The 25,046-nt window shown below is 36.0% G+C and overlaps 1 protein-coding gene across 6 annotated transcripts in view; it reads left to right on the top strand.

Moving 5' to 3' along the window:
* ZRANB3 (zinc finger RANBP2-type containing 3) overlaps nt 1-25,046 on the top strand; it is a 304,853-nt gene that overhangs the window by 11,303 nt on the left and 268,504 nt on the right. For 4 of the 6 annotated variants that reach the window (XM_042948578.1, XM_042948577.1, XM_042948579.1 and 1 more), the window contains exon 2: nt 10,647-10,814. In XM_042948578.1, the coding sequence (XP_042804512.1) occupies nt 10,651-10,814 (164 nt within the window). In that variant the 5' untranslated portion in view covers nt 10,647-10,650. Of the gene's footprint in view, nt 1-6,503; nt 6,580-10,646; nt 10,815-25,046 lie in introns of those variants that run through there. The other 2 variants (XM_042948576.1, XM_042948580.1) reach the window with 2 other exon arrangements.

The following is a 25,046-nucleotide window of genomic DNA, read 5'->3' as shown; positions in this document are numbered from 1 at the left end:
GGTCCATACAATTTTTAGGATTATTTATTGGAATTCTGTGAAAAATGCTATTGGTATTTTCATAGGGATTGCATTGCATCTGTAGACTGCTTTGGGCAGGGGGGACATTTTAACAGTATTCTGCATAATCGTGGAATATCTTCCCGTTTGTTTCTGTCATCTTCAGTTTCTTCATCAATATTTTATAGTTTTCAGAGTAAGTCTTTCACCTCTGTGTTAAGTTTATTTCTAGGTATTCTTTTTGCTGCAGCTATAAATGAATTCATTTTCTCTTTTTGCTACTTTGTTATTAGTATATAGAAATGCAGCTGGTGTATGTTTACTAATTTTGTATCCTTCAACTTTACTGATTTCATGTATTACTTTTAGTAGTTTTATGTCAAATCTTTAGAGTTTTCTGTGTATAGTATCACACCATCTGCAAAAAGTCAAAACTACTATCTTAGCAATTTGGATACCTTTTATTTCTTTTTCTTGTCTGATTGCTGTGGCTAGGATTTCCAATACTGGGTTGATTAAAAGTGGCAAGAGTGGACATTCTTGTCTTGTTCCTGGTCTTAGAGGAAAAGCTCTTAGTGTTTCACCATTGAGTATGATATCAGCTCTGGGTTTTTCATAAATAGCATTTATTATGTTTAGATATGTTCCCTATAAACCTAGTTTGAGAGGTTTTCTCAAAATATATCATGAACAGATGTTGAATTTTGCCAAATCCTTTTTTTGCATCTATTGAGATGATCATATGATTTTTATCCTTAATTTTGTTGCTTGTGGCATATCATGTTGATTGATTTTCTAATATTGAGCCATTGTGTCCTTGGAATAAATCCTACTTGATCATGGTGAATGATCTTTTTAATGTATTGTTGAATATAGTTTGATGATATTTTCTTGAAGATTTTTAGTGTATTGTTGAATGTAGTTTGCTGATATTTTCTTGAAGATCCTATGTTCAGAGATGTTGGCCTGTAGGTTTCTTGTTTTGGTAGTTTCTTTGGTATCAGAGTAATCCTGGCCTAATAGAATGTAAGTTTTTTTTCCCTCTTCTATTTTTTGGACTAGTTTGAGGATAATAGGTATTTACATTTTTTTTTATTGTTTTTTAAAAGTTTATTTATTTTGAGAAAGACAGCACACAAGAGGGGGCAGCGAGACAGGGAGAGAGAATCCCAAGTAGGCTCCTCACTGTCAGCTCAATGTCTGACATAGGGCTCAAACTCACAAACTGTGAGATCATGACCTGAGCTGAAACCAAGAGTTGGACGCTCAGCCAATTGAGTCACCAAGGTACCCCAACAATAGGTATTAATTTTTCTTTAAATGTTTGGTAGAATTTGCCTGTGAAGCCATTTGGTGCTGGACTTTGGTTTGTCAGGAGTTTTTGGATTACCGATTTAATTTTCTTTTTTTTTTTTTTTAATTTTAACTAATTTATTTTTAGCACTTATGTATTTTATTTATTGAGAGACAGAATGCAAGCAGGGGAGAGACAGAGAGAGGGAGACACAGAATCTGTGGCAGAATCCAGGCTCTGAGCTGTCAGCACAAAGCCTGATGTGGGGCTCAAACCCACAAACCATGAGATCATGACTGAAGTCAGATGCTTAACTGACTGAGCCACCCAGGTGCCTCACCAATTTAATTTTCTTATTAGTAATTAGTCTGTTCAGATTTTTCTATTTCTTCCTGATTCAGTTTTGGAAGATTGTGTTTCTAGGAGTTTATCCATTTCTTGTAGGCTGTCCCCTTTTTTGGCATATAATTTTTTGTCGTATTGTCTTACAATTCTTTATTGTTCTGTGGTGTTGAATGTTACTTCTCTTTCATTTCTAATTTTATTTTCTCCTGTTTGAGTTTTGTTTTTGTTTTTTGAGGAGTCTGGCTAAAAGTTTTATCAATTTTGTTAATCTTTCCTACAAGCCAGCTCCTTGTTTCATTGATCTTTCCTATTCTTTTTGTTTTGCTTTGCTTTTAGTCTCTATTTCATTTATTTCTGTCCTGATCTTTATTATTTCTTCTGCTGTGGGCTTTGTTCTTCTTTTTCTAGTTCCTTTAGTTGTAAAGTTAGATTGCTTAGTTAAGATTTATCTTGATTCTTGAGATAGGTCTGTATCACTAAAACTTTTCCTCTTTTTCATTTTCATTTGTTTCCATGTGTTTTTCTAAAGTTTATTTTATTTTTATTATTTTTGATATAGAGTGAACTGGGGAGGGGGCAGAGAGAGAGAATCTTAAGCAGGCTCCACACAGTGCCCAACGCAGGGCTCCATCTCATGACCCTGGGGTCATGACCTGAGATGAAATCAATAGTTGGATGCTCAACTGACTGAGCCACCCAGGCGCCCCTTCATGTGTTTTTCAGTTTCCTCTTTGATTTCTTTGTTGACCCATTGGCATGTCTTCGCTTCCACATATTTGTGTTTTTTCCAGTTTTTTTCTTGTGATTGATTTCTAGTTTCATAATATTGTGGTCATAAAAGATGCATGATATGATTTCAGTCTTCTGAAATTTATTGAGGCTTACTTTGTGGCCTAAGATGTGATCTATCCTGGAGAATGCTCCTTGTGCACTTGAAAAGAATGTGTATTTTGCTGTCTTGTGACCAGATGTTCTATATATATGTTAGGTCCTTCTTGTCTAATGTGTCATTCAAAGGTGGTGTTTCCTGGGTGCCTGGGTGGCTCAGTCGGTTAAGTGTCCAACTTTGGTTCAGTTCATGATCTCACAATTCGTGGGTTCGAGCCCTGCATTGGGCTCTTTGCTGATAGCTCGGAGCCTGGAGCCTGCTTCAGATTTTGTGTCTCTCTCTGCCCCTATCCTGCTTGTGCTCTGTGTTTCTTTCTCTCTCTCAAAAATAAATAAACCTTAAAAAAAATTTAGAAAAAAGGTGGTGTTTTCTTTATTGGTTCTGCCTGGATGAATATCCTTTGATATAACTGAGGTGTTAAAGTCTCCTACTATTATTGTATTACTGCAATTTCTCCCTTTGTCTCTATTAACATTTGTGTTACGTGTTTTGGTGATTCACCATTGGGTACATAGATATTTACAATTCTTATATCCCCTTGTTGAATTATCTTCTTTATCGTTATATAGTGTCTTTGTCTTTCATTACATTGTTAGTTTTAAACTCTGTTTTGTCTGATACAGTATTGCTACCTTGGCTTTTTTCTCCCTTCCATTTTCATGGAATATCTTTTTCCTTCCTTTAGTTTTCAGTTTTTGTGTCTTTTTAAGTCTGAAGGGAGTCTCTTGTAGGCAATATGTAGATGTGTGTGTGTGTGTGTGTGTGTGTGTGTGTGTGTGAACTTTTTCTGTTCCCCATATCTTTTTGATTGGATCATTTAGTCCATTCACATTTAAAGTTAATTATTGATAGATGTGTGTCTTGCCATTTTGTTAACTGTGTTTAGTTGTTTTTGTTAGTATTTTTTTTTCTTTTGCTTTCTTTCCTAGTTATTAATTACTTTCTGTAGTATTATGCTTGGCTTTCTTTTTATTGTTTGTCTATTATAGGTGTTGTGTTTCTGGTTACCATGAGGTTCATATATGGTGTCCTAATTATATATCAGGCTGTATTAAGTTGATGGTCACTTAAGTTTGAACACATTGGAAGTTCTGAAAGAACTTTTTTTACTCATGCCTTCCATACTTTATTTATATGATGTCATTTATTACCTATTTTTATTTGTAATTTTCGTACTTCTAATTACGAGCCTCTCTTTTCCACTTAAAGAATTCCCTTTAAGATTTCTTGTAAGGCTGCTTTAGTGGTAATACCCTTCTTTAACATTTGTTATTCTGGGAAATCTATCTTTCCATCAATTCTGAATGAAAATTATGACAGGTAGCCTATTTTTGTTTTTGTTTTTTTTTCTTTCAGCACTTTGAATGTATCATACCACTCATTTCTGACCCACAAAGGTTCTGCTGAGAAATCGGCTGATGGCCTTATGGTGTTTCCCCTATATGTAACTTTTTACTTCTTTCTTACTGATTTAAAAATGTTTTCTTTATCTTTAACCTTTGGCATATTAATTATTATGTATTACGGTGTGCACCTTCTTGGGCCATCTTTTTTGGAATTCTCTATGCTTCATGAACCTGGATGTCTGTTCTTCCATAGGCTAGGGAATTTTTCATCTATTCTTTTTTAAATAAGTTCTATGCCTTTTTCTCTCTTTTCCTTCTAGTACCTGTATAATGTGAATGTTCGTTTGGTCTTGTATAAGATATCCCCTAACCTATCCTTATTTATTAATATTATTATAATTATATTTTTTGTTTAGCACAGGTTCTTTCATTACACAGATCACAAATCTGTTCTTCTACATCTTCTAATGTATTGTTGATTCCCTCTAGTGTAATTTCCATTTCACTTACTGTATTTCTCAACTCTGATTATTCTTTTATATTTTCTGTTTGTCAAAATTCTCACTAAGTTTATCCATTCTTCTTTTCTGTCCAACAAGCATTTTTATGATCGTTACTTGAATCCTTTATCAAGCATATTGCTTATCTGTTTCATTTAGTTCTTTTTCTGAGGTTTTGTTTTGTTCTTTCATTTGAAGGATGTTCCTCTGTCTCCTCATTTTCTTCACTTGTTTCTATGAATTAGGTGGAACAGCTAATTCTCCTAAATTTTAAGCAATGGTCTTGTATATAATCATCCCCTGTGTAGACTATGTGTGCCTAGTGACTTTGGTTGGATGGCTGGGATGTCTGGGGCACTCTGTATTGGGGCCGACATGATATGATGACCTCAGCTGAAGTGGGCATATGTCGGGGTGGTCTCAGGACTCTTTGTCTCAAGGCACCCTGGCAGGACAGCTAAAGGTGAAGTGTATGTTAGCCAGAGTGTCCTGGGACTGTGTAGAGGATGCCTTGGTAGGAGAGCTAAAGCTGAAGTGGATGTGGATCGGTACAGTCCCTGGGTTCTCTACACAGAGGGCACTCTGGCAGGATAGCTGAAGCTGAAGTGGGTGGAAACCACCACAGTGTCCCAGGACTTGCTGCATAGAGTGTACCCTGCTAAGGCAGGGTCCAGGCCACAGTGTCCCATTGTGCTGCATGCAGGGGTACCCTGGCATGATAGCTGTAGCTGAAGTGCACACAGGCTGGGGCATTTCCCAGGGGTCTCCACATAGGAGGGAGGTGGTTGAAGCTGGAGTGGATGCAAATCAGGATGTCTTGGGATGCTCAGCACCGAGGATTCCCAGGTAGGGTTGACAGGAGCTGAGGCTTGTAGAGGCTAGAGTGTCCTGGTGTGCTCATGCAGGGGCTGCCCTGGCAAGGTGGCTGGAACCTTGGCAGGGTGGGGACAGTGGTTTCCTGAGGTGTTCCACTAGTGCCTTTGGCAGGTGTTTAAAACTGATATGGGCATGGGCTGGGGATTCCTGGGACACTCTATGGAGGGGGGGCACCTTGGATGGGTGGCTGGAGCCTTAAGTAGGTGTGAGCCAGGAGGTCTTAGAGCACTGTGCCCTGGGGTGCCCTAGCAAGCTTCCTGGAGCCAAAGTGGTGCAGGCCCGGAATGCACTGGGGTGCTTTATGCGTGTATCACCTTGGCAGTATGGCTGGAGTTGTAAACAAGTGGTGACATGGATTGTCCTTGTGTATGCTGCTCTGAGGCTGTTTTGGTGGGATGGCTGGGGCTGGTGTGGGCTAGGGGCCCATAGCTCACTGAAGGAATAGGCCACCTAAGGTGCCCACACCCTACTCCCATCCGCACCATCAGGGTGGAAACTGAATGTAAACTGATGCTGTCCAACCTCTCCAACCTGGAGAGTTCCAGCAGCTCCCTTGCTGTTTGATGGAGTTCTATGGCTGGATATTTTACATACTAGCTTCTCTTTCAAACCCTGATATTTTCTTCTGTGATCCAGGGCATCCCAGGCTGGTATGGGCCAGGGACGCGGTGCTTGCTGATGTGGTAGGCCGGCTCTGCCACCTGAACCCTGCTCCTATTGCACTCTCAAGGCGGAGGATGTGCATAAATGTTGGGCTTGCCAGAATCTCCCACTTGAAGGTAGTTGCAGTAGCTCACCGCCATTCAGCAGGATTCTGTTGGGCTGGTTCCTGTATATTCTAGTTGCCCTTTTAAACCATGGCTTTTTTTTTTTTTTTTTTTTTTTTTCCTCCGTGCCCTAGGGTAGATGAATCTGCTCGAGGTCAGTCCATCCCTTATGCAGTTGGCAGCATCAGAGGTGGGGTTTCCTTTGTTAGCATGTCTTCATTGGCTTATCTTTTGTTTTGTAGAAGTTGTTCAGACAGCCCTCAGTTCTTCTTCAGGAGGAATTATTCTGTACATAGGCATAGAATTGGTGTGTTCATGGAGAAGGTGAGTTTAGGGTTTTCCCATGTTGCTGTCTTGGACTGGAACGAAATTTTGATTTTTTTTATTTCTCCTTTCCCTTTTTTTTTTTTTTAATTCAAGTGAGGTGATTTACACTGTTAAATAAAATTGGCAATAATAGATATATTTATGTCTTTTCTGATCTTGCAGGGAAAGGTTTCAACATTTTACCTTAAGTCTGATGTTTGCTGAAGGTTTTTGGTAAAAACTTGTATCATATGAAGTTAAGTTCTCCTATTTTTCCTATGTTAGGTAGCTTTTGTTCTAAATGAATTTTGAATTTTATCAGATGCTTTTTTCCCTACTGTTGAGATGACTGTGCAACTTCTTTGTAATTTTTGAGAATTACAGTGATTGAGCTTTTTTCACAGTGCATTTTTTAACAGCTTAATTGAGATATAATTCTCATACTGTAAAATTCACTCGTTTTGCAATTCTGTGAGTTTTGATATATTCATAGAGTTTGGGAACCATCATCACAATCTAATTTTAGAACAGTTTCATCACTCTAAAAAGAAACCCAGTGCTTATTAGCGGTTGCTCTCTGTTCTCTGCCACCATACTCTTCCCACCCACTGTCCAGACTCTAGACTTAGGCAGCTACTCATTTACTTTCTATCTGAAGGTATTTGCCTACTCTGGACCTTGACTTCTGTCCCTGAGTTTAATATTTTCAGGGTTCATTCATGTTATAGCATGTATCAGGATTTCATTGATTTTATTGTCAATGATTTCATTGATTTTATACTCCGTTGTATGGATATACTACATTTTCTTTATCATGTCATCAGTTTATGGACATTTTGTTTGTTTCTCTTTTTAACTACTATGAATAATTCTACTATGAACATTTTTATGCAAGTTTTTGTGTGCTTGTATGTTTTACATTTGTTTTGGGTGTATACCTAGAAGTAGAATTTCCAGGTCTTATCTTTTTTTTTTTGCCATCCTAATGAGTGTGAAGCATCTCATTTTGGTTTTGATTTGCAGTTTCCTTACTACTAATGATGTTGAACATTTTTTTGTGTGTGCTTATTGGCCATTTATATACATTATTTGGAGAAATGTCTATTCAGATATTTGCCCATTTTTAGATAGGGTTATCTTCCTTATATATTCTGGGTATCCATTTTTGTCAGATATAATTTGAAAATATTTTCTACCCTTCTTTGGGTTGTCTTCACTTCCTTGATGGTGTTATTTGCAGCTGTAAAGGTTTTAATTTTGGTGAAGTCCAGTTTATTTTTTGCTGTTGTTGCTTTTATTTTTGGCTTTGTATTTAAGAAATCATCACATAACCCAAGGGCATGAAGATTTACTCTTCTGCTTTTTTTTTTTTTTTTTTTTAAGAGTTTTACCATTCTGGCTACTACATGAAAAATCAACTAACCCTGAATGTAAGAGTTTATTTCTGGAATCTCAAATCTGTTCCACTGATCTGTCTGTCATCAATCTAGTACTACACTGTCTTTGGTAGCTTTGTGGTATGTTTTACAAGCAGGAAGTATAAGCTCTCTAACTTCATTCTTTTTCAAGATTATTTGGGGTTTGATTGAGTTTTAAAAGTTTAACTAGCATTGCATTCCTAAAATAAGCCCATTTTGTTTATTTTTTAAAAGTTTGTTTATTTTGAGTCAGGGGACAGAGGGATAGGGAGAGAGAGAATACTGGCAGGCTCCAAGCTCAGTCAGCATGGAACCAGACCCAGGACTCAATCTCATGAACAGTAAGATCATGACCTGAGCCAAAATCCAGTCTGATGTTCAACTGACTGAGCCACCCAGGTGCCTAAAATAAGCCCATTTTAAATGTCTTAATATTTTAGGCTTTTAATTTATTGCTGTCTTGGTTTACTAATATGTTGTTTACCCATGAATAAGGGAAAATGGCTTATATACATATTTTTTTGTATTGTGTTTGTCAGATCAACGTGGTGTCTCTCCCGATTGAATAGGGGCTCTTCTTATATGTGAGGTGACAGTAGGGGAGAGGCTGGTGGTGTGGGCAGTGAAAGAATTCACCTGAGGCTGAACAAAGTAGATAGAAGTTTATTGAATACACTGCAAGGGAGCAGTGGGCAGGATGGCAGAAGAGAGATTGTCTGCAGTGAGGCAGTTTTTAATGGTAGAAGGTGAAGAGGTATGGGAACATATGGAATTTTCCCTTCTTTTGGTAACTGTGCCTGGGTGTAAGTAGCCCATTGGTCATTTAAGGCTTATGGATATTTTGAGGTGATGATTTTACTGTTGATTATCTCAATAGCTTTATCTTCCACCATTCTCTACTTTGGTTCAGCCACATCGGCCTCCTTTCTGTTTCTAAAATCACTCAGCCCTTTCTCAGCGTGGAGGCTTTCCATTGATCCTGTCTGTGTGAAGTGCTCTTCTCTCAATTTTGAACTTGGTTGGCTCTTTTACCCCCTTTACACTATAGACTAAGCTCATCCTAGGAGAGTCCTTACCTGGTCAGCCTACCTAAAGCGGTCATTACTCTCTTAAGTTCCTTCATATTATTTGTACTTATTTATTTGTAATTATTTATTTATTTTTAGTCTCCCCCTCAAAAATGTAAGCTTTGTGAGAGTGGTCTTTGCTTCTCTGGATTCTGGCAGATTATAACTATTTGTTATTAGTAAATATTTGTTGAATTCTTGAGATTCTTAAACATTGGATACAGAGGTTGATGACTTCTTTTGGGTGGGGTGTAAAGTTTTATAAATCTGCAAGTAATTAAGAGAAAAGCAAATTTACTTTGAAGATGGAGTGACATTCTGTATAAACATAGCAATTGGGATGCCTGGGTGGCTCAGTCAGTTAGGCGTCTGACTGTGGCTCAGGTCATGATCTCACGGTCTGTGAGTTCGAGCCCTGTGTTGAGCTGTGTGTTGACAGCTCGGAGCCTGGAGCCTGCTTTGGATTCTTCGTCTCCTTCTCTCTCTGCCCCTCCTCCGCTCACGTTCTCTCTCTGTCTCCCAAAAATAAATAAAAAATGTTAAAAACCTTATTTTAAAAATACAAAATATATAACCATGTAAGCAATCTAAATACAAAATATTATTAGAGAAGTTTTCTAGTTTAGTGACTTAGTAAGACTTTTTCTTGCATAGATCTGAGAATTTACAGATATATGAAATTTTTGTATAAAAAAATTAAAATGACATTTGTGGAAACCCAGTGGTGAGGAAAGTGCCAGTCAGGCAGTGATTCATTCTGTGGATTCGTTTGATTTAAAAGAATTCATTTTAATATTTAAAAACGAATCTCATTTAATAATGTTGAGTTAATATAATTATAAATTTGGAGTTGATGTCTTTGTATTTTATAATTTTTAAAATGCAGTTTTACCCCATTCTTAGAAAATCTGGTGTGATATGAAAATGTATATCTTATGGGGCGCCTGGGTGGCGCAGTCGGTTAAGTGTCCGACTTCAGCCAGGTCACGATCTCGCGGTCCGTGAGTTCGAGCCCCGCGTCAGGCTCTGGGCTGATGGCTCGGAGCCTGGAGCCTGTTTCCGATTCTGTGTCTCCCTCTCTCTGCCCCTCCCCCGTTCATGCTCTGTCTCTCTCCGTCCCAAAAATAAATAAAAAAAAAAAGTTGAAAAAAAAGAAAATGTATATCTTAAAAGGATTAATTTTAAAAGACTTCCACTTTCTATAGGAAATCATTTCTTATTTTAAAAATTATTTAGTTTTTAGGTGCCGGAGGGGTCATCATTAAGCACAGTTTATGAGTTCCAGTCCCTTATAGGGTGAGCTCGAGCCCCACTTGGGATGAGCTCTGGGCTCTGCTTGGGGTGAACTCGAGCCCTGCTTTGGGTAAAACACGAGCCCGCTTCAGGTGAACCCCGCTTCTCTCTCTCTCTTTCTCGCTCTCTCTCTCTCTCTCTGGCCTTTGCTCACTTGTGCCCTCTCTCTCTCAAAAAAAAAAAAAAAATTTAGTTTTAAAAAATCCGGTTGATTTTTAACTTTTCAGTAAAACATTTATTGCTTAACACAGGGTTATGGTTATATTATGGTTCAGTTTGAAATACAAATGAAATAAAGGATGCTGGTTCCTAGATTGTGCATTGAGTAATTGCTTTTGGGCTCAGTGCTTTGAATTGTCTTAAGAGCTCATTTTGTGAAAGTTATTTAACCAATTTATGTAGATAGTATATCAAGTCTACTGATGTAAGTACTTTAGTATTATTATTTATGTTTAATTCTCTAATACACGTAGTAATAACCATTTTCCCCATCCCTCCTCTTTGGTGATTTCTTTTTCTTTTCTTTCTTTTTTTTTTTTTTTTAGGAGCATGATGCCTAGAGTTCATAAGATAAAAAAGTCTCTTCCACCTCAGAATTCTTGTTTGACAAATGAATCTTATAAACAGTTGGATTTTTTGCCTGACAAACTAAGAGCAAAGCTGCTTCCTTTCCAGAAAGATGGCATTGCTTTTGCCCTCAGAAGAGATGGCAGGTAAAGTACTTTTTTCAAGACATACTAAAAATGTTAAGTTCTGGCAAGTATATATATATAAAAGCAAAGGTCTGTGCAAACCATTCTTTTTCTATATACCTAGTATTCCCATTTATTTTTTTTATTATATCTTAAAATAATAATTTTAGGATATATCGTATTTTGCCTTCATTCTTTTTTTTTTTTAACTTGTTTTATTTTTTATTTTTTCAAATTTACATCCAAATTAGTTAGCATATCGTGCAACAATGATTTCAGGAGTAGATTCCTTAGTGCCCCTTACCCATTTAGCCCATCCCCCCTCCCACAACCCTCCAGTAACCCTCAATTTGTTCTCCATATTTATGAGTCTCTTATGTTTTGTCCCCCTCCCTGTTTTTATATTATTTTTGTTTCCCTTCCCTTATGTTCATCTGTTTGGTCTCTTAAAGTACTCATGTGAATGAAGTTATATGATTTTTGTCTTTTCTCTGACTGACTAATTTCACTTAGCATAATACCCTCCAGTTCCATCCACGTAGTTGTGAATGGCAAGATTTCGTTCTTTTTGATTGCCTACCCCATTGTAATACCCCATTGTATATATATACCACATCTTCTTTATCCATTCATCCCATCGATGGACATTTGGGTTCTTTCCATACTTTGGCTACTGTTGATAGTGCTGCTATAAACATGGGGGTGCATGTGTCCCTTCGAAATAGCACACCTGTATCCCTTGGATAAATGCCTAGTAGAGCAATTGCTGGGTTGTAAGGTAATTCTATTTTTAGTTTTTTGAGGAACCTCCATACTGTTTTCCAGAGTGGCTGCACCAGCTTGCATTCCCATGCCTTCATTCTTGAGTGATACTTCGATTGACAATATAGCTCTACTATTTTTTTTTCTTCCAGCTCTACTATTTTTTAAAGTTTATTTATTTATTTTGAGAGAGAGAGAGAGAGAGAGAGCATGTGTGCATGCACGGATGAGGAGCAGAAAGAGGGAGAGAGAGAATCCCAAGCAGGTACTGCACTGTCAGTGCAGAGCCCACTGTGGGGCTTGATCTCACCAACCCTGAGATCATGATCTGAGCTAAAATCAAAAGTCGGACGCTTGACTGACTAAGCCACCAGGCTCCCCTACAGCTCTACTTTAATAGCCATTTTTTTTCTTAGCACTTTGAAGGTTGTATTCTATTGACTTATGTCTTTCATAGTTACCATTAAAAAGTGTGCTCTTGAGTCTGAAAAATTTACTTTACAGGTGACTTATTGATTACAAGGAGAAAAACTACAAAAAGGTCCTTTAATATAGCCTATAGTGGTGTAGCTACAGACATAATGTGCTGCACAGGAATTATACAACATTCCTAACTGGTGTTCTTCCTGCAAATTACCTGTCCTTTAATCATGAGGAAACAGTGTAACCTGTTCAGAATGTGGGATTTTTGTTGGAAAATTGACCTGAACTCTTCAAGTGATACAATGGCATGAAACAACCAAGGGAAGTGATGAGAGTGTCCTAAGTTGAGAGAGACCTAATAGTTAAAATATCTGAAAGTAATACATAAATCTTTAAAAAAAAATTTTTTTTTTAACATTTATTCGTTTTTGAGAGAGAGAGCATGAGCAGGGAAGAGGCAGAGAACGAGGGAGACACAGAATCTGAAGCAGACTCCACACTCTGAGCTGTCAGCACAGAGCCCGATGCGGGGTTCGAACCTATGAACTGTGAGATCATGACCTGAGCTGAGGTCAGACGCTTAACTGACCGAGCCACCCAGGTGCCCCAGCAATATATAAATCTTGATTAGATCCTGGATAAGTAAAAAGAAAAGTTTTAGAGCACATATTTAAGATAAATAGGAAAATTTCATCTGTACTGTATTAAGAGTGATGAATAATGTCAGTTATCATGGATGAGGTAATGATGTTGTAGTTGAAAGAATGTTCTTGTTCTTGGAAAATGCATGATAAAGAATTTGAGATGTAGAATCCTGAGAACAGCCTACTTTCTACATTTTCCCAAAAGGAAAGGACATATGTATGTTTAGAGAGACTTTGAGTCAGCCAAAATGTTAACACTGAATCTGGTGAGTGGTACAAGAGTGTTCACTGTAGTATTCTTTTTGGCTTTTCTGTCAGTTTGAAAATTAAAAAAAAAAGAAAAGGAAAAAAAAGAATCAGTCTAATTTTCATTCCTTTGTAGGTCAACTATCTTTTCTGATTAGATCCAATCTATCTGTATCTGTTATTAGGATTCTCTCTTGGTCTTCAGAGTTCTGCAGTTTCATTATAATTTATTCATTCTGGTTTTCTTTTTATATATTCTCCCTGAGATTATTGTGCATTTTTAATCTGGGATTTGTGTCATGTTGATTCTGGAAAATTCTCAGCTGTTACTTCTTTAAATATTGATTCTCACCCATTCTGTTTATTTTCTTTTTCTGCAATGTCTATTAGACTTAACCTTTTCCTCTTCCATTAATGTCTCATATTTTTTGTGTCTATCTGTGCGACATGATGGCTACTTTTAAAGATCTTTTTTTTAATAAGAGATCATGATTCAGTTTTTCTAGTCTGTTTAACTTACCTACTCAGTTGTTATTTTTAATTTTAATTTTTTATTTTTATCTTATTTTTCATTTAAATTTTAGTTATTTAACATACAGTGCAATATTAGTTTCAGGATAGAATTCAGTGATTCATCACTTACATATAACATCCAGTACTCCTCACAAATGTCTTGTTTAATACCCATCACTCATGTAGCCCATCTCCCACCCCCCTCCCTCCATCAACCTTCTGTTTATTCTCTATTGTTAAGAATCTCTTGGGGCATCTGGGTGGCTTAGTCAGTTAAGCATCCAACTTCAGCTCAGGTCATGATCTCACGGTTCGTGAGTTCGAGCCTCTCGTTGGGCTCTGTGCTGACAGCTCAGAGCCTGGAGCCTGTTTCGGATTCTGTGTCTCCCTCTCTCTCTGCCCCTCCCCCCCTCATGCTCTGTCTGTCTCTCTCAAAAATAAATAAATATTAAAAAACAATTTTTTTAAGAATCTCTTATGGTTTGTTCCCCTGTCTCCTCTTTCCCCTTTCCCATTTATCCATCTGTTTCTTAAATTCCACATATGAGTGAAATCATATCGTATTTGTCTTTCTCTGACTGACTCATTTCGCTTAGCTTGATATGTCCTAGCTCCATCCATGTCATTGCAAATGGCAAGATTTCATTCTTTTTGATGACTAAGTAATATTCCTGTGTGTGTGTGTGTACACACACACACACATATATATATATATATATATATATATATATATATATATATATATATACACGCCACATTTTTTTTGTCCATTGATTAGTTGATGGACATTTGGGCTCTCTCCATAGTTTGTATATTGTTGATAATGCTGCTATAAACATTGGGGTGCATGTACCCCTATGAGACTGTAGTTTTGTATTCTTTGTGTAAATACCTAATAATGTAATTGCTGGATCATAGCATAGTTCTATTTTTAGTTTTCTGAGGAACCTCCAAACTGTTCTCCAGAGCGACTGTGCCAGTTTGCATTCCCATCAACAGTACCAGAGGGTTCCCTTTTCTCCACATCCTTGCCAATGCCTGTTGTTTCTTGTGTTGTTAATTTTAGCCATTCTGACAGGTGTGAGGTTGTGTCTCATCGTGGTTTGATTTGTATTTCCCTGATGATGAGTGATATGTTGAGCATTTTTTCATGTGTCTGTTAGCCATCTGGATGTCTTTGGAAAAGTGTCTATTCATGTCTTCTGCCCATTTCTAACTTGGGTTATTTGTTTTTTGGGTGTTGAGGTTGATAAGTTTCAAAGTCTATATTTTGGATACTAACCCTTTATCAGACGTCATTTGCAAATATCTTCTCCCATTCTGTAGCCTGCCTGTTAGTTTTGTTCATTGTTTCCTTCACTGTGCAGAAGCTTTTTATCTTGATGAAGTCCCAATAGTTCATGTTTGCTTCTGTTTCCCTTGCCTTTGGTGATGTGTCTAGCAAGAAGTTGCTCCGTCTGAGGTCAAAGAGGTTGTTGTCTGTGTTCTCCTCTATCTCCTATTCAGTTTTTAACTTTTTTTAATGTTTATCTATTTTAGAGAGAGAGAGAGAGAGAGAGAGAGAGAGAGAATATTAGATAGAGAGGGAGACACAGGATCCAAAGCAGGCTCCAGGCTCTGAGCTGTCAGCACAGAGCCCAACGTGGAGCTCGAACTCATGAGACATGAGATTATGACCTGAGCTGAAGTCAGATGCTTAACCGATGGAGCCACCCATCACCTTTTCAGTTTTTAATGAATTTTTTGACATGATGTAGAAAATACATGGGGCAAAGTATACAGATTATAAGTATACAACTTGAAGAATTTTCACAGTATTGCCATCAGAAAGATAAAAAAATAGTACATTACCTGTATCCCAGAAACCTTTCTCTTGCCCCTTCCCAATCACTATTGCCTCCCTCCTCTCCAAAGGTAACCAACCATTTATCCTGACGACTCAAACCACAGATTACATTAATATGTTCGACTATATCATTGTAATCATCTGTATATACTCTTTTGTATCTGACTTCTTTCACTCAACATCATTGTGATAATGTTCCTTATTGTTGCATATGGTTGTAGTTGGTTCATTCTCATTGCCATATGTAAATAAACCATAATTCTTTTATTCATTCACTGTTGATGAATATTTGAGTTGTTACTAGTTTGAGGCTAGTAACTATGCTATGAACATTCGTATAGAAATCTCTTGGTAAATACATACATACACAAACATTTCTGTCATGTGTATACCAAGAAGTATAATTGTTGGGTTATAACATTTGTGTATATTACAAGTAAAAAACTGTCCATATCAGTTTGCCAGGGCTGTCATAATGAAATACCACAACTGGGCGACTTAAACAACAGAAATTTATTGTCTCACATTTCTGGAATCTAGAGTCCAAAATCAAGGTGTTAAAAGAGTTGATTCCATTTTAGGGTTCTGAGGGAAAGATGGCTGTCTTTTCATGTCATCCTCTCCCTATTTGTATCTATTCCCTTTTTTTTTTTTTAAACTTTTTTTTTTTTAATGTTTATTTATTATTGAGAGACAGAGAGTGCATGAGCAGGGGAGGGGCAGAGAGAGGAGGAGACACAGAATCCGAAGCAGGCTCCAGGCTCTGAGCTATCAGCACAGAGCCCAACGCGGGGCTCGAACTCACAAACCACGAGATCATGACCTGAGCTGAAGTCGAACGCTCAACCTACAGCCACCCAGGTGCCCGTCTTCCCTTTCTTTAAGGACACAAGTCATATTGGATTAAGGCCCATGCTAATGATCTAATTTTAATTAATTACATCTGCACTGACTCTATTTCCAAATCAGGTCACATATTGAGGCACTGGATGTTAGAACTTTAACATGCGAATTTTGTGGGGGGCATAATTCAATCCATATCTCAGCCAAACATTTTTCAAAGTGTACCAACGTTTACTTATTAGTGTGTAAGAGTCCCAGTTGTATTACATCCTCACCAACGGTTCTTACTGCGTGTCTTTAATTGCACCTTAGGTATCCTGGCAAGTGCATAGTGATATCCATTTAGGTTTTCATTTATACTTTTCTGATAACAAATGAAATTTAACACTTTTTCATATGCTTATTAGCCATTTGGTTGTCCTTTTATTAAGTGCCTGTTCATGTGTTACCTATTTTTCTTCTGGGCTGTTTGCCTACTTCTTAGCATTTTCTAGGAGTCTTTTGTCAGATATATATGTTGCAAATAAATGTTCTCAGGCTATGTTTTGCCTTTTCTCTTTCTTACTGATATCTTTTTTTGTTGTTGTTAAATATGAAATTTATTGTCAAATTGGTTTCCATACAACACCCAGTGCTCATCCCAAAAGGTGCCCTCCTCAATACCCATCACCCACCCTCCTCTCCCTCCCACCCCCCCATCAACCCTCTCTTACTGATATCTTTTAATAACCACAAGTTCTCAATTTTAATGTCATCTTAAATACTCATTATCAGTCTTGTATTTTACACCTGACACTTTTTGCATCTTGTTTTGCAAACCTTTGTCTGCTACAAGGTTGTGAAGTTAATTTTCTGTCTTCTAAAAAGTTCATTGTTTTATTTTTTACATTCAGTTCTCCATTACACTTAGAGTTGATTTTTGTATGTGGTATCAGGTAGGGATCTGAGTTGATTATTTATTTATTATTTAATTTTGTATTTAAATGTCTGATTGATCCATTACAATTTATTGGAAAGACTTAACTTTCTCCTGCTATATTAGACTTTTGTCATAAATTACATAACTTTATGTGGATCTTTCTAGATAAGTGCTGTCTAATTGGACTTTCTCCCATTATGCAAGTGTTCATATGTGTGCTATTTAATTCAGTAGTTATTAGCCACATGTGATTACTGAGCTCTTGAAATATGGCTAGTGTAACTAAGGACAGAATTTCATATTTTAACTAATTTTAATTAATTTAAATTTAAACAGCCATATATCTGGTGGCTACTGGATAGGACAGTACAGGTATAGATTCTTTATTTATCTGATTGCCAATCTTAATTATTGTAACTTAATAATAGACATCTGATCTAAGATAGTATAAGTCTTACAGCTTTATTATTTTTTCCAAGTTGCCACAGCTGTTGTTGATTCTTTGTATTGCCTTTAAGTTGTAGAAATCAGGGACATCTGGGTGTCTCAGTTGGTTAAGTGTCAGACTCTTGGTTTCTGGCTCAGGTTATGATCTCATGGTTTATGAAATCAAGCCCTACATCAGGGCTCTCAGCACAGAGCCTGCTTGGGATTTTCTCGCTCTCCCTCTCTTTCTCTCTTTGCCCCTACCCTCCCATGCTCACATGCTCTCTCTCAAAATAAATAAATAAACTTTAAAAAAATCATTTATCACTTTTCACCAAAAAATGTTGGGGTTGTAAATGGAATATTTTGCATCTGTATATCAGTTTGGGGGAGAGTAGATATCTTTATAGGATGGGGTATTTTAATCCATTATTATGCATTATTCTTCTGTTTATTTAATTGCCCTTCATTTATTTTCATCTCAATTATTATTTCCCTTATTTAATTTTTTTCAATAAGATTTTATATTTTTAATATATAATTCTTTCTCATGTATCATTACACTTATTCCTAGATATGTAGTATTTTTGATGTTGCTATCAAATGTTATTTCCCCCCTCTGGTTGTTTTGAAGATTTTCTCTTTGGTCACTCAAAAGTTTTGCTATGTGTGATATGTCTAAGTTTCCATTTAAACTTCTTCATTTTTGGGTTGATGTCATTTATTTGCACTAGGAATATTCTCAGTCTCTTCAAATCTCTTCAAATTTTATTTTTGCCCCATTCTTTTCCCTTCTTGGTCTCCAGTTATACTTATATTAGACCTTTTCTCTGTGTCCTATATAGTGCTTATCTTTTGTATTTACTTATTTTTTAAAAATTTCTGTGCTTTACTTGGATATTTGTTGTTTACCCATACTGTTGTTTACTAATCCCATCTCTTGCTATTAAATTAATTTATTGGATTTTCTAAAAGAAAAGACCATCGCTCAAAATACTTGAAACCAAAACTCATTCAATATGGCTGAAACAAAAAAGTTGAATTTACTACTTGGTAAAGCAAGGGAGAACTGTGCTCCTTAAAGACGGCAAACAAAGCAAAGAGTTGATATTGAATCAGACTTTGAGGAAGTTTGGAGTCTTTAAAAAGCAGGAGTGTTTAAGTGTTTGTTCAATAGCAGAATATACTTTAAGCTTTAGCTGACAAATGTCAAAGAACATTCAGTCCTTTCCTATCTTGAAATTGGAGAATAGGAACATTTTGTTTTCTGTTCTTGAGGTCAGATAGTGTATTTTTAAGCTCTAGAATATCCAATTCCTATCTGCTGGTTATGTTGATAGTATTTTGTTTCTTCCCATGTTTTAATTCCATCGCTTCTTTCTGTAGATATTGAGAACATACTTATTTTACATATCTGATATCCTTTGGAGGCTAATTTTGCTTTTGTTCTTGTTATTCATGACTGTCTATTTCCCAGTGTATTGAATTTTTAAATTTTTTGTTTTTATAATTAGATAATCTTAATCTCTGTGAATCTTGAGAGACCTAAATAACGGATAAAGATTTTTAGGGAGGATTTACACAATTAAGTTCTTGGTTTAGGGTTTCCCACATTTCAGAGGCAGTATAAATTCAAAACCTCAATGTCATCTTCAGGTAGGCTTGTGATTATGAATTTGTGGTTAATTATTGTCTCATGCCAAACATTAAGTTTCTTTATTGGCTTTAGAAAATTGAGATGTAATTAAATTTAATAAAATGCACAGGTTTTAGGTGTACATTTGAGTGGATTCTGATAGATGCCTACCCCTGTTTTTGAATACCTCTGTCAAGATATAGAACACTTCTATCACCCAGAAGAGGCCTCTTTATTTTCTTTATCAACCTCATCCTCATGAATTAGGCAATCAGTTATCTGACTTTTGTTACCAGAATATTTTTTATGGTTACTTGATGCTCTGTTTTTTTAACTTTTTATTTTGAAATAATTTCAATTTGGAGAAGAAAATATAGAAATAACTTTTATATACCTTTTACCTAGACTCACTAATTTCTAACATTTTACCAATTTTCCTTTACTATTTCATTCTTTCTCTTCTTTCTACACATACGCACATACACACAAGCCCACACACACATACACATGCACAGCATGTGCGCACACATTCGTATTTATTTTTTTCAAAGCCATTTGAGATTAGGTTGCATATGTCTTGCTCCTTTAACCTATGGTATTTGAGAATAAATAAATATTTTGGTGTTCCCAGGTGGCTTAGTCGGTTAAGCATCTGACTTGATTTCAGCTCAGGTCATCATCTCATGGATTGTGAGTTCAAGCCCTGTGTTGGGCTCTGTGCTGACAGTGCAGAGCCTGCTTGGGATTCTCCTTCTCTGCCTCTCTCTCTGCCCCACCCCTACTCACACTCTCTATCTCAAAATAAATAAATAAACTTAAAAAAAAAAAAAAGAATAGGGTGGCTCATTTGTTAAGTGTCTGATTTTGGCTCAGGTCATGATCTCACAGTTCATGAGTTCAAGCCCCACATTGGGCCCTGTGCTGACAGCTTGCAGCCTTCAGCCTGCCTCAAATTCTGTGTCTCCCTCTTCTGTGCCCCTCCTCTGCTCGTGCTCTCTCTCAAGAATAAATAAACATTAAAAAAAAATAATAAAATTTTTTAAAAAAGAATAATTTGTATTTTAAGAACAAAAATATTCTCTAACATAGCCACTGTATAGTCATCGAATTCAAGGTATGTAATCTTTAATCTCCATATATGTTGTCAATTATCAATCCTTTATAACAATTTTTTTTCTTTTGGTACAAGATCTAGTCTAGGATCACTTATTGCATTTTGTGATATCTCTTTCTTTCCTCTAATGTAGAACAGTTTCCCACATTTTCATGAAACTCGCTTTTTTTTTTTAAGAATATAGGCCAGCTTATTTTATAGAGTATATCTCAATTTTTAAAACATTTTCTCATGATAGGATTTGGACTGTGTAGCCCATTCTGGATTAGTACATAAGGGAGATACAAGTCCTGTCCTTCTCAGGTTATTGCTTTTGAAGGCATGCACTATCTGTCAGCATCTCCCTGGCAGTATTAATTTTGACTGCTTCTCAGTGTTGTAACTACAATAGTCTATCACTCTCTACCATCTAGTTACTATTTTTCCTTCCCAAAATTGTTGTCTATTTAACAAACAACTAACATCAGATGTTCAGACCATGTAAATATGCTTCTCTTACCCAATTTTCTCTCTTGGATTTAGCTTCATTACATATTCTTGCTCCAAATAATTTTTGCCCTGATAGTTGTGAAATGGTGATGTATTAATTAGGATTCTACGGTAAGGAAGAGCCCTCCTTTCTGTTTCAACAATCTCTCTCTCCTTCTCTTTCTATCTCTGCCTATCCATCCATCTACTCATTCATCCATTCTCAGGATGGACTCATGGATTCCTGTAGTATTCAGTGGGTTATAATCCCTTAATGTACTTTAGCTTACTTTTGTCTGTTTTGGAACTTGTCACACATAGAATCATGCAGGTTATATGGGCCTCTGTCTGACTTCTCTTGCTCAACATGTTTTTTAGATTCATATATATTGTTTTGATCTCTGAATATTAGACAGCTATTTTGTTTGTTCACTTACTGATGGACATTTGGGTTGGTTCCAGTTTGGGAGTCTTTACGAAGAAGATGGTATTAACATTCATGGACAAGTCCCTTTGTGGACATATTTTTAATTTTCTTTCTATTTTTTAGGGTAGGTGTCTGTTTTACTTTGTCAAAAAAACTCACCTTTTATCCATTTCATTAGCAATATAAGAATTCTAGGTGCTCTATGTCTTTGTCTGCATTTGGTGTTGTCAGTCTTTTTCAGTTTAGCCATTCAAAATGAGTGAATAATCTTCAGGTGGTAGCTCATTGTTTTTTAATTTGTATTTTCCAAATGACTAAGAATGTTGGCATAGTTCAACATATATTAATGTTTTGCATATATTTTAGTTACTGTTTGTCTTTTTATTACTGATTTGAAGGAGTTCTTTTATTCTGCATAGTGGACCTTTACCAGATACATGTATTGTAATATTTGCTCCCAATCTATGGTTTGCTTTTTAATTTTCTTTATAGTATTCTTTATGAACAGAAATTTTTAATTTTCATAGTATCTAATTTATCAAGTTTTTCTTATACAGTTAGTGCTTTTTATATTGTCACAAATAAGTCTTTTCCTACCCTAGGATCACAAATATGGTTCTTATGTTTTGAATTGGAAGCTTTCTAGTTTTAGCTTTTATGTTTTGATATGACTCCTCTTGCTTAATTTTTGTCTCTGGAGTGAAATAATAGTTCTAGGTTCAGTTTTCTTTCATATTTATATTCAGTTATTTTGGCACCATTTTTAGAAAAGACCCTTTTCTCCCATACATTTCCTTGATGCCCTTGTGAAAAGGCACTTTACCATATATATGTATAAATCTATTCTCAGGGGTTTTTTGTTGTTGTTGTTTTTTGCCGTGTGTGTGTGTGGTGTTTTTTTAAATTGTCACTTCTTTTCCATTTTTACTTCAGCTGTAGCTTTCTTTGGCTCAGGTTTTGTTTAGGAGACTCATTTCCACTGTGTACTTTGTATAGATCTAAGGCACTATTATCATTGCTGTGCTTAGCTGTTAAGTTTTAAGATTCCCTGTTGGTGAACTGGTGCAGCCACTATGGAAACCAGTGTGGAGGTTCCTCAAAAAATTAAAAATAGACCTACCCTATGACCCAGCAGTAGCACTGCTAGGAATTTACCCAAGGGATACGGGAGTACTGATGCATAGGGGCACTTGTACCCCAATATTTATAGCAGCACTCTCAACAATAGCCAAATTGTGGAAAGAGCCTAAATGTCCATCAACTGATGAATGGATAAAGAAATTGTTGTTTATATACACAATGGAGTACTACGTGGCAATGAGAAAGAATGAAATATGGCCCTTTGTAGCAACGTGGATGGAAGTGGAGAGTGTGATGCTAAGTGAAATAAGCCATACAGAGAAAGACAGATACCATATGTTTTCACTCTTATGTGGATCCTGAGAAACTTAACAGAAACCCATGGGGGAGGGGAAGGAAAAAAAAGAAAAAAAGAGGTGAGAGTGGGAGAGAGAGCCAAAGCATAAGAGACTCTTAAAAACTGAGAACAAACTGAAGGTTGATGGGGGGTGGGAGGGAGGGTAGGGTAGGTGATGGGCATTGAAGAGGGCATCTTTTGGGATGAGCACTCGGTGCTGTATGGAAACTAATTTGAGAATAAATTTCATATAAAAAAAAAAAAAGATTCCCTGTTGGTATTTTCAGACACCTGCCTTGTTCCCTATAGCTTTACCACTAACCTATCACTCTGGTTTTGATTTTCTTTTTTATTTCTGACCATTATAGATTTTTTTAACTTTTCTTCAGGTAAGCTCTGCATTTTGAAAGACAGTAATTTATCTAATTTAGCATTTCTAGGTGTTTGCAAAGGGAAGGATCTGAGACTTTCTAAACCACCATAGCACTGGGAACAGAAATCTTACTGTTAAGTCTTCATTCATTAGAGATTATACTCATTATCATTGGAAAAGTACCCTTATTATAAAATTACTTAGTTCTTTTCTATTGTATTCTGAATTTAATTTTGTGTAATTAATTTCCCACGATTTCTTTCTGACCTTATTTTCCTTGCATACCTTTAACCATCTTTCTATTTTTCAACATTTTTGAGACACTTCTTTCAGATGAGTTTTTATGTTCCAGGATTTCACTTAGTGATTCAGTTTGTCTTTTCTTTTAAATAGTATTAAGTTCACTTTTGTTCTTTGACATTAGAGTTGTATTTGGTCTTAATTCTGTCATCATAGCATTTGTTATTATTTCTGTTCCTAAAAATTTTACTATATAATCACTATATGATCCACTAAATATATTACTATAGTAGCATCAAAGTTTTCTTCATGTTTAGTATGCACTTTTAGTAATTTGAAAGTTTGGAGTGTGAATTCGTTGATAATCTTTATAACTACAGCTTTGCATAATATAGTTGATTCTCTATTTTATTAGCTGGTATTTTCTTATTTCCAATTGTGTATAGTGACATTTTGGTGTTTACCCTTCTTTTAAACCTTTATGTCCCTCTTTCCTAGCACATCATATTAATTGGTTAAATCATGTTTCTTGTTATTCACCTTTGTATTTTTAAAAGTACTTAAATTTGTTCCTATAAATACTTACATATTTTTGTCAACTTTAAATGATCTTTGCCTTTTTCTTCTGTTTAGTTCTTGTTAGGTATGTAATTTCTGTGTTGTCATTGTCTGTAACTGTTAAATTCTTTTTTTGTACCCAGATTATTTAAACAGCTAAGTGGTTCAATTGCTTCCCTCCAGTCCTTTTTGTTTCTGCAGTGTTCTTTGGTTGGGATAATCTTCTCAAAGTTCTTGTAGCAGGGCTAATACGAAGTCAATTACTCAGGTTCTTGCATTTAAAAAATGTCTTTTCACCGCGTTTCTACCAAATGACAAATTGAGTAAGAAATTTCTCAGTCTCAGTTTCATTGCTGGCTTATGTAGTTATTGCTGTACTATTTGTTGTAGTCAAGCCTGAGAGCTGCCTGGTTTTTTTCTTCTTACAGATGGTTGATTTTTTTTGTTTTTCTTACTACTTATTTTGGCAGTCTAGTACTAGGGTGTATCTAGGTGTTGACACTTATATTTGTGCTATATTATTTTATCCATATTTTATATATATTTTTTAATTTTTGGAAACTTTTCTTGAATTATTTTGAAAACTGTTTTTCAGTTCTTTTATTTTTCTTCTTTGAAGAAGATTTTCTTCTTTGAAGACACCAGGTATGCCCATGTTGATTTGTCTTTACCTGTCATCTCTGTCATTTGTATTTTTGTCCTTTTCTTTTTTAATTTATTTTTTCTCTAAAACCCCTTTGCTTTCTTTATTCCCTTTGAAAATGTCCTTTCATTCTTGTCTTATGTGTACTCTCATATGTATTTATATACATATTTATTTATTTATTTATTTAGCAGTAACTATTCTCTCCCGTTTCCATTTCAGTGGTGTTTATTTTTATTTTACTTCTCTTTCAGGTCACATTTAAGTTCTTCATATTTCTTGCCACAGCTTCCCCAAATCCTGTACCTCTGCTTTGTGTTTCTTGTGTTTTATATTTTTATTTTTAATTTTGTAATGTTTATTTATTTTTGAGAGAGAGAGAGAGAGAGAGACAGAGTGCAAGCTGGGGAGGGGCAGAGAGACAGGGAGACACAGAATCCGAAGCAGGCTCCAGGCTCTGAGCTGTCAGCACAGAGCCTGATGTGGGGCTCAAATTCACGAACCCTGAGATCATGACCTGAGCTGAAGTCGGACGCTTAACCGACTGAGCCACCCAGGTGACCCTGTGTTTCTTGTGTTTTAACGTGCTTGCTTCTTTAAGTTTAAATTTGTGGCAAAATGTTTGACTATGATTTTCTTCTGCTTCATGGGTACTTTTTTCTTATGTGTTTTTCCATTTGGTTTTCCTTTTTTCCCCATTTTATATTCGTAGAATTGATTTTTTTTCTTTCTTTTTGTTTCTTTTCTTTTTTAGT

This window comes from Panthera leo, chromosome C1 (genome assembly GCF_018350215.1).
Source record: "Panthera leo isolate Ple1 chromosome C1, P.leo_Ple1_pat1.1, whole genome shotgun sequence".
NCBI lineage: Eukaryota > Metazoa > Chordata > Mammalia > Carnivora > Felidae > Panthera > Panthera leo.
Note: the sequence above shows the minus strand (reverse complement) of the source record. Positions and strands in the feature narration are given on the sequence as shown.